The sequence below is a fragment of the Petromyzon marinus genome, chromosome 16, assembly GCF_048934315.1.
Source record: "Petromyzon marinus isolate PM22_M1 ecotype Great Lakes invasive population chromosome 16, UKy_Petmar_22M1.pri1.0, whole genome shotgun sequence".
In the NCBI taxonomy this organism is placed as follows: Eukaryota; Metazoa; Chordata; class Hyperoartia; order Petromyzontiformes; family Petromyzontidae; genus Petromyzon; species Petromyzon marinus.
Genome location: NC_133682.1, coordinates 9691770 through 9704290, shown reverse-complemented (window position 1 = coordinate 9704290; position 12521 = coordinate 9691770). Strand labels below are relative to the sequence as shown.

Genomic DNA, 12521 nt, shown 5'->3' with positions numbered 1-12521 from the left:
ACTACATTATCAGTTACGTAGTGACTACATTATCAGTGGCATAGTAACGACATTATCAGTGGTGTAGTAACTACATTATCAGTGGTGTAGTAACTACATTATCAGTTACGTAGTGACTACATTATCAGTGGTGTAGTAACTACATTATCAGTGGTGTAGTAACTACATTATCAGTGGTGTAGTAACTACATTGTCAGTGGTGTAGTAACTACATTATCAGTGGTGTAGTAACTACATTGTCAGTGGTGTAGCAACTACATTATCAGTGGTGTAGTAACTACATTATCACTGGCGTAGTAAACTACATTATCAGTGGCGTAGTAACGACATTATCAGTGGTGTAGTAACTACATTATCAGTGGTGTAGTAACTACATTATCAGTTACGTAGTGACTACATTATCAGTGGCATAGTAACGACATTATCAGTGGTGTAGTAACTACATTATCAGTGGTGTAGTAACTACATTATCAGTGGTGTAGTAACTGCATTGTCAGTGGTGTAGTAACTACATTATCAGTGGTGTAGTAACTACATTGTCAGTGGTGTAGTAACTGCATTATCAGTGGTGTAGTAACTACATTATCACTGGCGTAGTAAACTACATTATCAGTGGCGTAGTAACGACATTATCAGTGGTGTAGTAACTACATTATCAGTGGCGTAGTAACTACATTGTCAGTGGTGTAGTAACTACATTGTCAGTGGTGTAGTAACTACATTATCAGTGGCGTAGTAACTACATTATCAGTGGCGTAGTAACTACATTATCAGTGGCGTAGTAACTACATTGTCAGTGGTGTAGTAACTACATTGTCAGTGGTGTAGTAACTACATTATCAGTGGTGCAGTAACTACATTATCAGTGGTGTAGTGACTACATTATCAGTGGCGTAGTAACTACATTATCAGTGACGTAGTAACTACATTATCACTGGCGTAGTAAACTACATTATCAGTGGTGTAATAACTACGTTATCAGTGGTGTAGTAACTACATTGTCAGTGGTGTAGTAACTACATTATCAGTGGTGCAGTAACTAAATTATCAGTGGTGTAGTAACTATATCAGTGGTGTAGTAACTACATTATCAGTGGCATAGTAACTACATTATCAGTGGTGTCGTAACTATATCAGTGGTGTAGTAACTACATTATCAGTGACGTAGTGACTACACTATCACTGGTGTAGTAACTACATTATCAGTGGAGTAGTAACTACATTATCAGTGGTGTAGTAACTACATTATCAGTGGCGTAGTAACTACATTATCACTGGCGTAGTAACTACATTATCAGTGACATAGTAACTACATTATCACTGGCGTAGTAACTACATTATCAGTGGTGTAGTAACTACATTATGAATGGTGTAGTAACTACATTATCAGTGGCATAGTAAATACATTATCAGTGGCGTAGTAACTACATTATCAGTGGTGTTGTACCTACATTATCAGTGGCGTAGTAACTACATTATCAGTGGCGTAGTGACTACATTATCAGTGGCATAGTAACTACATTATCAGTGGTGTAGTAACTACATTATCAGTGGTGTAGTAATTGCATTGTCAGTGTTGTAGTAACTACATTATCGGTGGTGTAGTAACTACATTATCAGTGGCATAGTAACTACATTATCAGTGGTGTAGTAAACTACATTATCAGTGGTGTTGTAACTACATTATCAGTGGAGTAGTAACTACATTATCTGTGGCGTAGTAACTACATTATCAGTGGCATAGTAACTACATCATCAGTGGCGTAGTAACTACATCATCAGTGGCGTAGTCACTACATTATCAGTGGTGTAGTGACTACATTATCAGTGGTGTAGTGACTTCATTATCAGTGGTGTAGTGACTACATTATCAGTGGTGTAGTGACTACATTATCAGTGGTGTAGTGACTACATTATCAGTGGCGTAGTGACTACATTATCAGTGGTGTAGTGACTACATTATCAGTGGTGTAGTGACTACATTATCAGTGGCGTAGTGACTACATTATCAGTGGTGTAGTGACTACATTATCAGTGGCGTAGTAACTACATTATCAGTGGCATAGTAACTACATTATCAGTGGCGTAGTGACGACATTACCGTATTTCCCGCATATAGCCCGCATACGCATATAACCCGCAGACGCATATACCCCGCAAAAATAGCGTTTTGTTTAAAACAAATTTCAGATTGCCCGCACCTCCATATACCCCGGATGCATTCATATCTTTCACGGTATTACCGCAGCTTAATTCCATCATATCAATACAAAGTTTACATTTGTAATACATTCCACTATCAATTATTAACATTAAAATTATAACGTGCACAAAGAAAACAAACTAACCGTACTGTTAGGCTTACCAGCATTCGACCTCGTCATATTACGGCTACTGAACCGGTAGTTACCCCTGTACAGTTTTAGCACTGGTAGATTGCGCACTGCGCAGACAATAGCGGGACTACGGTAACGCCATTGCCTCCTGGCAACAAAGCCATTGGAAGTTTTAAACAAAGCTCATGGTCGCGACTGTATAGTGCTCAGCCAATAGCAGCGGCCTAAGGGACTCGTAAACTATGATTCCGCGTCTGGTAGACGCTTGTTAAGGCCCTTCCCATTGTGCAATCCATAGCCTCAGCTGAAACTTTCGCACCCCCATACAGCCACTGAAAGTATTACGGTAAACAAAGTGCACCCACTTCAAACATTGTCGTTTCATTGTACAAACAATTCGAATAATTTAAAACGTGATAACACGTGCAATTTTAGTGTGAGTGGTTTATTCAGCAGTGCTTTAGTCAGAGGTAAGTGTTGCATAGTGGATAGTCCTACCATGAAAAGATTAAATGTGGTATGACACGTCACACGTGTAAAATATTTTTGGGATAGCCCGCACCTCCATATACCCCGCAGGGTCTTGTTTTGTTTATAAAAAGTGGTATACCCCGCAGGTCATATGTGGGAAAATACGGCATTAGTGGCGTAGTAAAGACATTATCAGTGGCGTAGTCACTCCATGATGAGTGGTGTAGTCACTACATTATCAGTGGCATAGTCACTGCATTATCAGTGGCATAGTCACTACATTATCAGTGGCATAGTCACTGCATTATCAGTGGCGTAGTCACTACATTATCAGTGGCATAGTCACTGCATTATCAGTGGCATAGTCACTGCATTATCAGTGGCATAGTCACTGCATTGTCAGTGGCATAGTCACTGCATTATCAGTGGCATAGTCACTGCATTATCAGTGGCGTAGTCACTGCATTATCAGTGGCATAGTCACTGCATTATCAGTGGCATAGTCACTGCATTATCAGTGGCATAGTCACTGCATTATCAGTGGCGTAGTCACTGCATTATGAGTGGCATAGTCACTACATTATCAGTGGCATAGTCACTGCATTATCAGTGGCGTAGTGACTACATTATCAGTGGTATAGTCACTGCATTATCAGTGGCACAGTCACTACATTATCAGTTCGGGGAGTGCAGCAATCGGTCAGGTGGGGTCCCCAATATTGTATTTGTCTCGCATGGTCCCACCTAGAGGCTATTGTAATATCGCGGACTCATCTTGCCTAATCACATCGTCGTCGTTACGCTCACGGTCTCGAACATTTAACGCTGTGGGGGGCACCCCGTCTTTTTCGCATGATTCCTTGTAAAAGGTTTCAGTTCGGTGTTTTAACTTCTCAACGCCTGTTTTGTTGCCAGAACAAAGGGGGAAACTTATTCTCAAGTATCGCTCTTGTTCTTTGACACTATTGCCGAAAACAAATCTCACGGTGGTTTTCAAGAGGGCCCAAAACTCGTAGCTTTGGCCACCAAGTGGGGGGGAGGGGCAAGGCCACCCCCCCCCCCTGCCCCCCACACAAGTTACGCTACTGGCCTTCCGTGAATCTCCGGCAACAAAGTGACCCGGCGCGTGACCGATACTGTCCGTGCGACGTTGCCGGCAACTACGCCGTTGTGCAAAGTTGTGAGTTGCGGTCAGAAAGCTTGCGACGTCCGTCCGTTGCGTTCGGTTAGTTCATTGCATCCTGCTATCGTCGCAGCTGCGGTTGAACGGTGCCGCAATATTCGCCGCGCTCAGCTAGCAACCTGACAATCTTAATTTCGATTTCCGGCCACGGCCAAATATCAGCAGCAGCGACGACTGATTTACGAATTGATTCCGGGTTTCCCCCCCCCCCCCCCCACCACAACCCGCTCGGCCCCCCACCCCAGTGCCAAACCGCGCTGACCGGCACGGTGAAGTATGGTTAAACAATCCCCATGATCAACACAGTATGGGGAGGCTTCTGGGTAGACTCTGAGCAGCAGGGGAGTGCTCACGCGCACACCGTTCTGTGATCCCACAGACGTCTGTCTGTACGTATGAGTGTGCGTGTTGTGTTCGGTCGGATCGAGGGGGCTAAACGGGCGCGGCACGGGCTCGAGAAGAGATGGAGTGATGTGGTACAGGAGGACGTGGAGCTGAGTGGACTTGCCGATGACCGGTACCAGCGGTGTCAAGATCGGCCTGTGTGGAGGAAGTTCGTGGAAGGACGCTGCTACTGGGCAGTTGGAGGCAGTCGCCTCTGATCTCTCGTCTCTGATCTTTCGTCTCTGATCTCTCGTCTCTGATTTCTCGCCTCTGATTTGTCGTCTCTGATGTTTCGCCTCCGCGACGGCTCCCAACTCAGGTTTCCATTGGAGTCACGAGCCTTTTGCCTGTCCGAGGACGGAAACTGTAATATTTACGAAAAAACTGAGCATATCTTGTGTAAATTTAATGGCAGTGAATCTTGCACGAAAGTATGTCATCAAACACCTCACTTCATGTCACGGTAGCACTGTATATAAGTGACCTTCAATTTGTTCAAATTCACTGCTCTGATACTTTATTCGCTTCTGCTTTCGGTCGCTGGGGTTGAAATGAATTGGAATTCGATACATCTGGAAAATCACCGAGAAATCTCTATTTTACCATAATGTAGAAGCATAAATTTGACTTACCTTTTGTCTCAAGTGCTGAAGAAATAAATAAAGACACCAAATCCACTTTGTTGTTGCGTAGAATTATTTATTAGATTCACTTTCAATAATAAAATAAAAACCGTCAAACTTAAAGCGAATTTGCGGAAAAAAATTATTTCAGCTCGACCGTCTTCTGCGTGAGTGTAAAAATCCACCCGCTCATGAATATTCATGAGCGGGCGAGGGGGGGTTGCGGCATGTGGAGTGACGTCACGCGCGTTACACACAGACATTCTTGGCACATTATAGTCGTAATTAGTTTGTTTGTGACGTTTGAATCCGAACGCCAAAATACTTTTATTGCAGTGAATTAATGACAGCGTCAATCGCAAGGACTTCAAACTTAACGGCCAACTTAACATTTCCTCGTACGATCACCCCATCGGTGTGTCGTTTTTATTTTTTTAAACGGCCGAGACATTTGTTTTGCGAGGATAGCGTCAGTCGTCGCTGCGAATTTGAAATAAAATTATCGATGATAGCCTCTCCCCTCCCCCCACCGCAATGCCTCGCACTTAGAAACTGCGCACTCAAGCCCCAGCGCCTATCGTTTATCTCCCCGACTCGACCGCTGCGCCACGAAGATAAACAACGGGGATTGGCACGTCGCCCTGCTCCGTTGCGCACACGTGCGCGCACACAAAGCCAACGACGCCCCCCTATAGCCTCCGACAGACTGCTGGGGCAAGTGCTGTGAGCGAGTAAGCACCGACGAGGGTCAGACGCGGCGCACGATGGGGCTGGGTGGTGGCCCAGCGCCACGCCCGGGACCGCCTTTGTCTCCCCAGTGGCGATGTTTTCTACACAGCACCAGGTACTCATTTGAGGCCGAGTCGACCGAGGGGAGGCCCAGGACCGGTTCAGATGATCTCCATTTGGCGTTGGCCGTGAGCGGGAATCAGAACTCGGGTGGCCCGGGTTTCGTAGCGCAGCGTAGCGCTAAGGAGCCGTCCATACGGCGTCACAAAAAGCCAGACCCCCCCCCCTCAAATATGACGTCACAAAGCTCTGCCCCCCCCCCCCAAACATGCTTCAAATCGCTTTAAACTATTGTCATTGTAGTGCGTATTTAATGTGGCGCTGCACTCTGATGTTGCAGGAGAAAACATTTATTAAAAAGTCTATTTAATTAAGTAGAACGTGCTGTCTATATTTATTCAAAGTTGCGCATTTTGATGTGACGTCACATTTCTCAACCCCCCCCCTCCCCCTCGTCACACATCGTCACAAATTTATGACGCCCCCTAGGTGCGTGACGTCATTTATGGACGGCCCCTAACCGCAACACCACCGCTCCCCATACACTCGCGCACGTGTGTGTCCACGTGGTTGCGTGCCGAGTCTGTGCTCAACTGCGTGTCTCTGTGTTTGTTTGTGGGTCACCGCGCGTGCAATGCGATTCGCGTTTCTCTTTGTATGTCTCTCATTGTTGAGCACCTTTCTAATTTCACGTTGAGTTTGAGTTGTAACGTTGTGGTGGTGGTGATGATGACGATGACGACGCTTTGAGTGGCCGATTTGTGCCAGAGGGACGCCACGGTGGCTATGAGATGTTTACTACCTCGCCTGGTCCGCAGGAGGTCGTGGGTTCGATCCCGCCCGTGACGCCTGCTGTGTATTTTGAGTTTGCGTGTCTCTCTCTCTCATCATCATCACGGTGGCAATGAGATGTTTACTACCTCGCCTGGTACGCAGGAGGTCGTGGGTTCGATCCCGACCGTGACGCCTGCTGTATATTCGGAGTTTGCGTGTCTCTCTCTCATCATCATCACGGTGGCCAGGAGATGTTAACTACCTCGCCTGCTCTACAGGAAGTCGTGGGTTCGATCCCGACCGTGATGCCTGCTGCTGTATAGTTTCCATGTCTCTGTCCCCGTGGTCGTGTGGATTTTTCTCCGGATCCTCCGTTTTTTTTTCTCCACATATAGAATCAACATCACGCGTTTGAGAGCATTTGCCTGCTATGCATTTTTACACGATAAGCCACTTTTGTTGAGCTATCATTTGGGGCCCGGGTCACTTCCGACAAAGAGCCGTACAGCTCAGTGTGGGCCTTAACTGGTAAAATAAAATAAACCATTGCTTAGTTTACAGTTCATACAAACTGAATCGCCAGCGCATCGAGACACCTTGACACGTGGGGCAAATGCGCAGCCATGCAAGTGCTGCCTGCTGGCGGAAGGCCGCCCGCTAGAGGCGAGATCTCTGCAGCGAGCATCAAAGACAGCCCCCTCCGGAGGGTATTTTTGGGCCTACTCTTTTTCCGCACACGCAGGGTGCCTCTGAAAAGGCGCCAGTGACCCCACGCTGCATCACCCAACGCAGCCACCGTGACAGTGCCCACCGACTTAACTGTTGCCGGACACGGTCACGCCGCTGGGCCAGACAGAGGCGTTCGTCTCAACTGCCGTGCCAGGAGATCAAAGTGGCGACCTCTCCTCTGGCTTGTCCGGATCCGGTCACCGTCTCACCACGGCAGCATCTCGATGATGCGCTAAGCGCAGCGAAACGATGGTGACACTGACGATGGTGACACTGACGATGACCTAAAATGTGAAATTGTTATTTATTTTTTTTGCAGAGTGAAACGGACTCTTGCGTGTTGTTGTTGTTTATTAAAAATAAGACATTTTTGTTGTTATCAGGAGCAGCATGTGGCACGGATACGATCAGAGTGGTGGAAGGAGGCAACGCAGAATGCAACTGCACTGGAATCAACGTCACGGGCCTGCGGTTGACGTGGATTCCAGACAACGCCGAGTGTGACGAGCCTCTAGATCCAGGGGATCATTCGCGGTGGGACCTGAAAACCGACGGGGAGGAATGCCGGCTGATCATCAAAAAGATGAGAATGAGCGACAGGGGCATGATTTTACTGGAATCGTCGTCGGGGCAACGCCAAGTAAAGCTGTTCATCGAGCCGGGTGAGTGCTCGCTTTCTGTTGAACATTTAGAGATGTTAACTACCTCGCCTGGTACGCAGGAGGTCGCGGATTCGATCTCGACCCTGACGCCTGCTGCTGCTGTATATTTGGAGTGTTGCGTGTCTCCCTCACCGTGGTCGCGTGGATTTTTCTCCGGGACCGCCGATTTTCCCCTCCACATTTGATGAAATGCGTCCGGCCACCGAGAGAGAGAGAGTGATTCGATAAAGTGATAATAGAAAAAGTTACGAGAGATAAAGTGATGAGAGAGATTGTGAGAAAGTCATGAGATCATTCTGATAATGATCAAGCGTTCAATAGCTTATTTACGTAATTATTCAAGATAAATAATTTCAAAAAGTTTTCCTTTAGCCAATATCACTACCCCGCGAAGTTTTCCTTTCACGAGCGTCTCCGAAAACGTGTCCCCCGCGATTAACGAGGTGCGCAATCGCGCAGCCGAGCGAAGCGTCCTTCCTTTGTTGTTTCTGTGCCCGCCCAAAGTGTGCACAGCGCTCCACATACAAAGCGCGACGGACAACACGACGGACGAAGTGCGCCTGACGTGCCGCAGCGGCGGAGACGTGGCGCCGGAGGTCGGGATTCAGTGGACGTATCAGGGACAGAATCAGCCTGCCCGGGGCAGCACCGTGCTGGCAAATCTGCAGCACCAAGGATTGTGGAGCTGCACGTACAAAGGGCAGACTGCGGGGTTCTGCCTCGTCGAATCCAGTAAGTGGAATTTGACCCGCGGACGGGTCGGCCGGCCGCCGCGGTGTCGGTCCGGCCACCGTGGTCAGCCACCTACCGTTGGTCGGTCGGCCACCGTGGTGAGCCAACTACCGTGGTCGGACGGCCACCGTGGTCCAATGCGCCACCGTGGTCGGTCGGCCACCGTGGTGAGCCACCTACTGTGGTTGGTCGGCCACCGTGGTGAGCCAACTACCGTGGTCGGTCCGGCCACCGTGGTCAGCCACCTACCGTGGTCGGTCGGCCACCGTGGTGAGCCACCTACCGTGGTCGGTCGGCCACCGTGGTGAGCCACCTACCGTGGTCGGTCGGCCACCGTGGTCCAATGCGCCACCGTGGTCGGACGGCCACCGTGGTGAGCCACCTACCGTGGTGTCGGTCCGGCCACCGTGGTGAGCCACATACCGTGGTGTCGGTCCGGCCACCGTGGTCCAATGCGCCACCGTGGTCGGACGGCCACCGTGGTGAGCCACCTACCGTGGTGTCGGTCCGGCCACCGTGGTGAGCCACCTACCGTGGTGTCGGTCCGGCCACCGTGGTGAGCCACCTACCGTGGTGTCGGTCCGGCCACCGTGGTGAGCCACCTACCGTGGTGTCGGTCCGGCCACCGTGGTCCAATGCGCCACCGTGGTCGGGCGGCCGGACTTGCAACGCAGTGGCCGCAGGTTTCCTCTCCCGTCTTCCGGCGCGGCGGCTTGGAACGGCGGTGCGATGCGTGGGTACTACCTCCCAACGCTGTCGCGACGTCCGGCCAGCGCGCGGAAGAGTAGGCCAAATGCCCTCAGAGAGGCGCTCGAGTGGAGGCCCTCCAGGGGCAGGGCATGGAGAGGCGTCGCTCACCGCTGTGGCCGGCAAATCCACCACGGCCTCCTTGGTGCAGTGCAACCGCAGCGCCGCCACCCCGTGCACGAACTCCGCATTCGACGATCACGGCGGAGATTTGCCGCGCCCTCTGCAAGCTGCGATGGGCAGCGCGCTCTTGAAGTATTGACGTGGGGTTGCTTTGTCCTCACGTATTACCGCATTCGAAAAGAAGAGCGGGCCCTTCCCGTTATTCCGGTCGCCGGACCCCTGCGCTAAGCCAAAAAACGAAAGAAGCGAGCGAACAAAACGGAGCAATCAACCAAACTTGTCCATCCGGTCGTGACCCACAGGGATCTCCGAAATCAAGGAACCGGAGTGCGAGGGCACGGAGCTGACCCCAGCCACCCGAGCGAGCGACCGCCTATCGCCGTCCATCATCGAGATCGCCCTCGCCACCGCGGGGTGCCTTCTGGTGGTCGTCGCGGGGATGGCCGGCGTTTATTTCTACAGCGAGAGTGAGTGGCGATGTCCATCGGCAGGCAAACACCGACGGAACCCGACCTCTTCTCGATGGGGGTCGTGGTGGGGGAGGGGCGGGGGAGATCGCCTAACCGTGCCGGCAGTGAGCACGGGCGGTCACCGGCGTCGGGTGAGATTCGGATGCCCAGGGTTGGTGAACCACGAAAAGAGTTGTGAAACTGCACACAACATGGTCGGGTGGGTGGGGGGTTCTAAAGCGAGCAGACGGTGATGATGGCGGCACTCTTCTCGGTGGTTCTTCAAGGCCAGGTGTCGATTTTACAACGGCTCTGGGTTCTGGATGCACCGTACGTGTGTACGTTGAACTTCTTTCGCACCGTACATAGCCAACCGCGCTAATGAGGGGTGCAGGGGAAGGACAACAAACCAGGGAGATGCTTGACAGCGGTGGGTCAATATCGTTTCCCACCTATTACTAAAACTTAACTAGACTATTTTTTATTTTTTTTACCAGGTAGGGCCCACTGAGCTACACAGCTCTTTTTCAGAAGCGACCTGGCCACGAATGATAGCTCAGCAAAGTGGCTTATCACGTGGACATTTAGCCGGACACGCTAAACGAATGTTTGATTCTAAATGTGGAGGGATGAACCGGAGGACCCGGAGAATAATCCACCCGATCACGGGCGAGAGAAAGAGACACCACAAACTCCAAATACACAGCAGGCGTCAGGGTCGGGATCGAACCCACGACCTCCTGCGTACCAGGCGAGGTAGTTAACATCTGCTAGCCACCGTGATGATGATGAGAGAGAGACACACACAAACTCCAAATACACAGCAGCAGGTGTCAGGGTAGGGATCGAACCCACGACCTCCTGCGTACCAGGCGAGGTAGTTAACATCTCCTAGCCACCGTGATGATGATGATGATGATGAGAGAGAGACACGCAGACTCCAAATACACAGCAGCAGGCGTCAGGGTAGGGATCGAACCCACGACCTCATGCGTACCAGGCGAGGTAGTTAACGTCTCGCCAACGTGGTGGACCTGGCGTGTCAGCGGGCCGCAGGAGATGGAAGCCAACGATGGGCGGACGTTCGGCCGTGCACATCAGCAGGCTGCCCACTCCGGGCATCAGAGCACCACGGCAAGTGTGGCGAGCGTCAGCAGCGTTGACGTCTTGACCATTGTCATGAAATCTGCGTGGAAAAAAAATAAAAACTTCTAATAATTTCGTTCCATTTTCTTTAACAGGCAAGAAGGCTCTCATCTCACCTTACGTGTCAGAGTAAGTTCAAGCAAACCACCGGCCCCGCACCGCCGACCGGCACGGTTGCCCTCCTATGCGCGTGCGTGCCTGCGTGCGTGCGTGCGTGTTGAACTTCGTTCGCACCGTACGTAGCCGACCCGTGCTGATCGGAGGTGCGATTGTTTGAGCTGTTCGTCTGCGTAGGCCAAGCATGAGCAATTACCATGAACTGAAAAACAACGCGTGCCCATCACCGTCTTTCGTGACGGCTGACAAAAATAATATCTCTGGGACCTTTCCTGCCAGTATCTAAGTATGAAAAATAAGAATAGGCTTTACCCTTTCTGGCAACAAAACACGTCGTGAGATCTCCAAACACCACGTAGATACCTCCTCTTTGCAAGGCTGCATCAAGTCTGCGTTAACCATACAAGGTACTTGTGTGGTTAACACCACGTAGATACCTCCTCTTTGCAAGGCTGTACTTGTGTGGTTAACACCACGTAGATACCTCCTCTTTGTAAGGCTGTACTTGTGTGGTTAACACCACGTAGATACCTCCTCTTTGCAAGGCATCAAGTCTGCGTTAACACCACGTAGATACCTCCTCTTTGCAAGTCTGCATCAAGTCTGCGTTAACCACGCAAGGTACTTGTGGCAGAAACGTGCACATTGTCAGAGCATGTTTGTCTGCATGTTTTGAGGGGTCACCACGCCTTGGCATGGCGCGTGTCCCTTCCCAACCATACTTCACCACGATGGTCAGTGCCGGTTGGTGAACAGGAGGTCAGGGCCAGCTTCAGGTGCCGCCCGCCACCGATGTTAGCCATGGCCCGGGAATCGAACTCGGGTTCGCTGGGTTCGTAGTGCAGCGCACTTCAGCCACCATGTCACCATTTTGCCCCATTGCCTGTTACGTGTGCACCTACGTATGTTGAGCTTCTTTCGCACCGCACGTAGCGAACCGCGCTGATCCCAGGTGCGGGGAAGTGAAACCTGCCCGATGTGCTTTCTTTTTCAGACCTGCCGATAGCCTGAGACAGTCTCGTCTGACCTGCCATCCGGATTACAGCTACAACAACGGTAATGAGAACCCGAAGACCTTCCCGACGGCAAAGCACGTGACTCCAGGGCCCTTCTGTCAGCCACTGCTGCTCATTCCTTCGCTGTCGTCATCCCCTTCCGAGCCACGGGTCCTGCCGTGGCCCGATTACTTTCCTAGACATTCAATGCGGTTGGGTTTGCACGTGTTTCCCTCCTGCCGCATGAGTTCCTCTCACTGC

General features: G+C 50.5%; 1 protein-coding gene across 2 annotated transcripts in view; it reads left to right on the top strand.

Moving 5' to 3' along the window:
* The window catches only part of LOC116942842 (uncharacterized), a 42696-nt gene that overhangs the window by 20399 nt on the left and 9776 nt on the right, over nt 1-12521 (top strand). For both annotated transcript variants that reach the window (XM_076067498.1, XM_032955196.2), the window contains exons 3-7: nt 7673-7951; nt 8456-8683; nt 9856-10020; nt 11244-11277; nt 12260-12321. In XM_076067498.1, coding sequence (XP_075923613.1) covers nt 7673-7951; nt 8456-8683; nt 9856-10020; nt 11244-11277; nt 12260-12321 — 768 coding nt within the window. The remainder of the gene's footprint in view (nt 1-7672; nt 7952-8455; nt 8684-9855; nt 10021-11243; nt 11278-12259; nt 12322-12521) is intronic.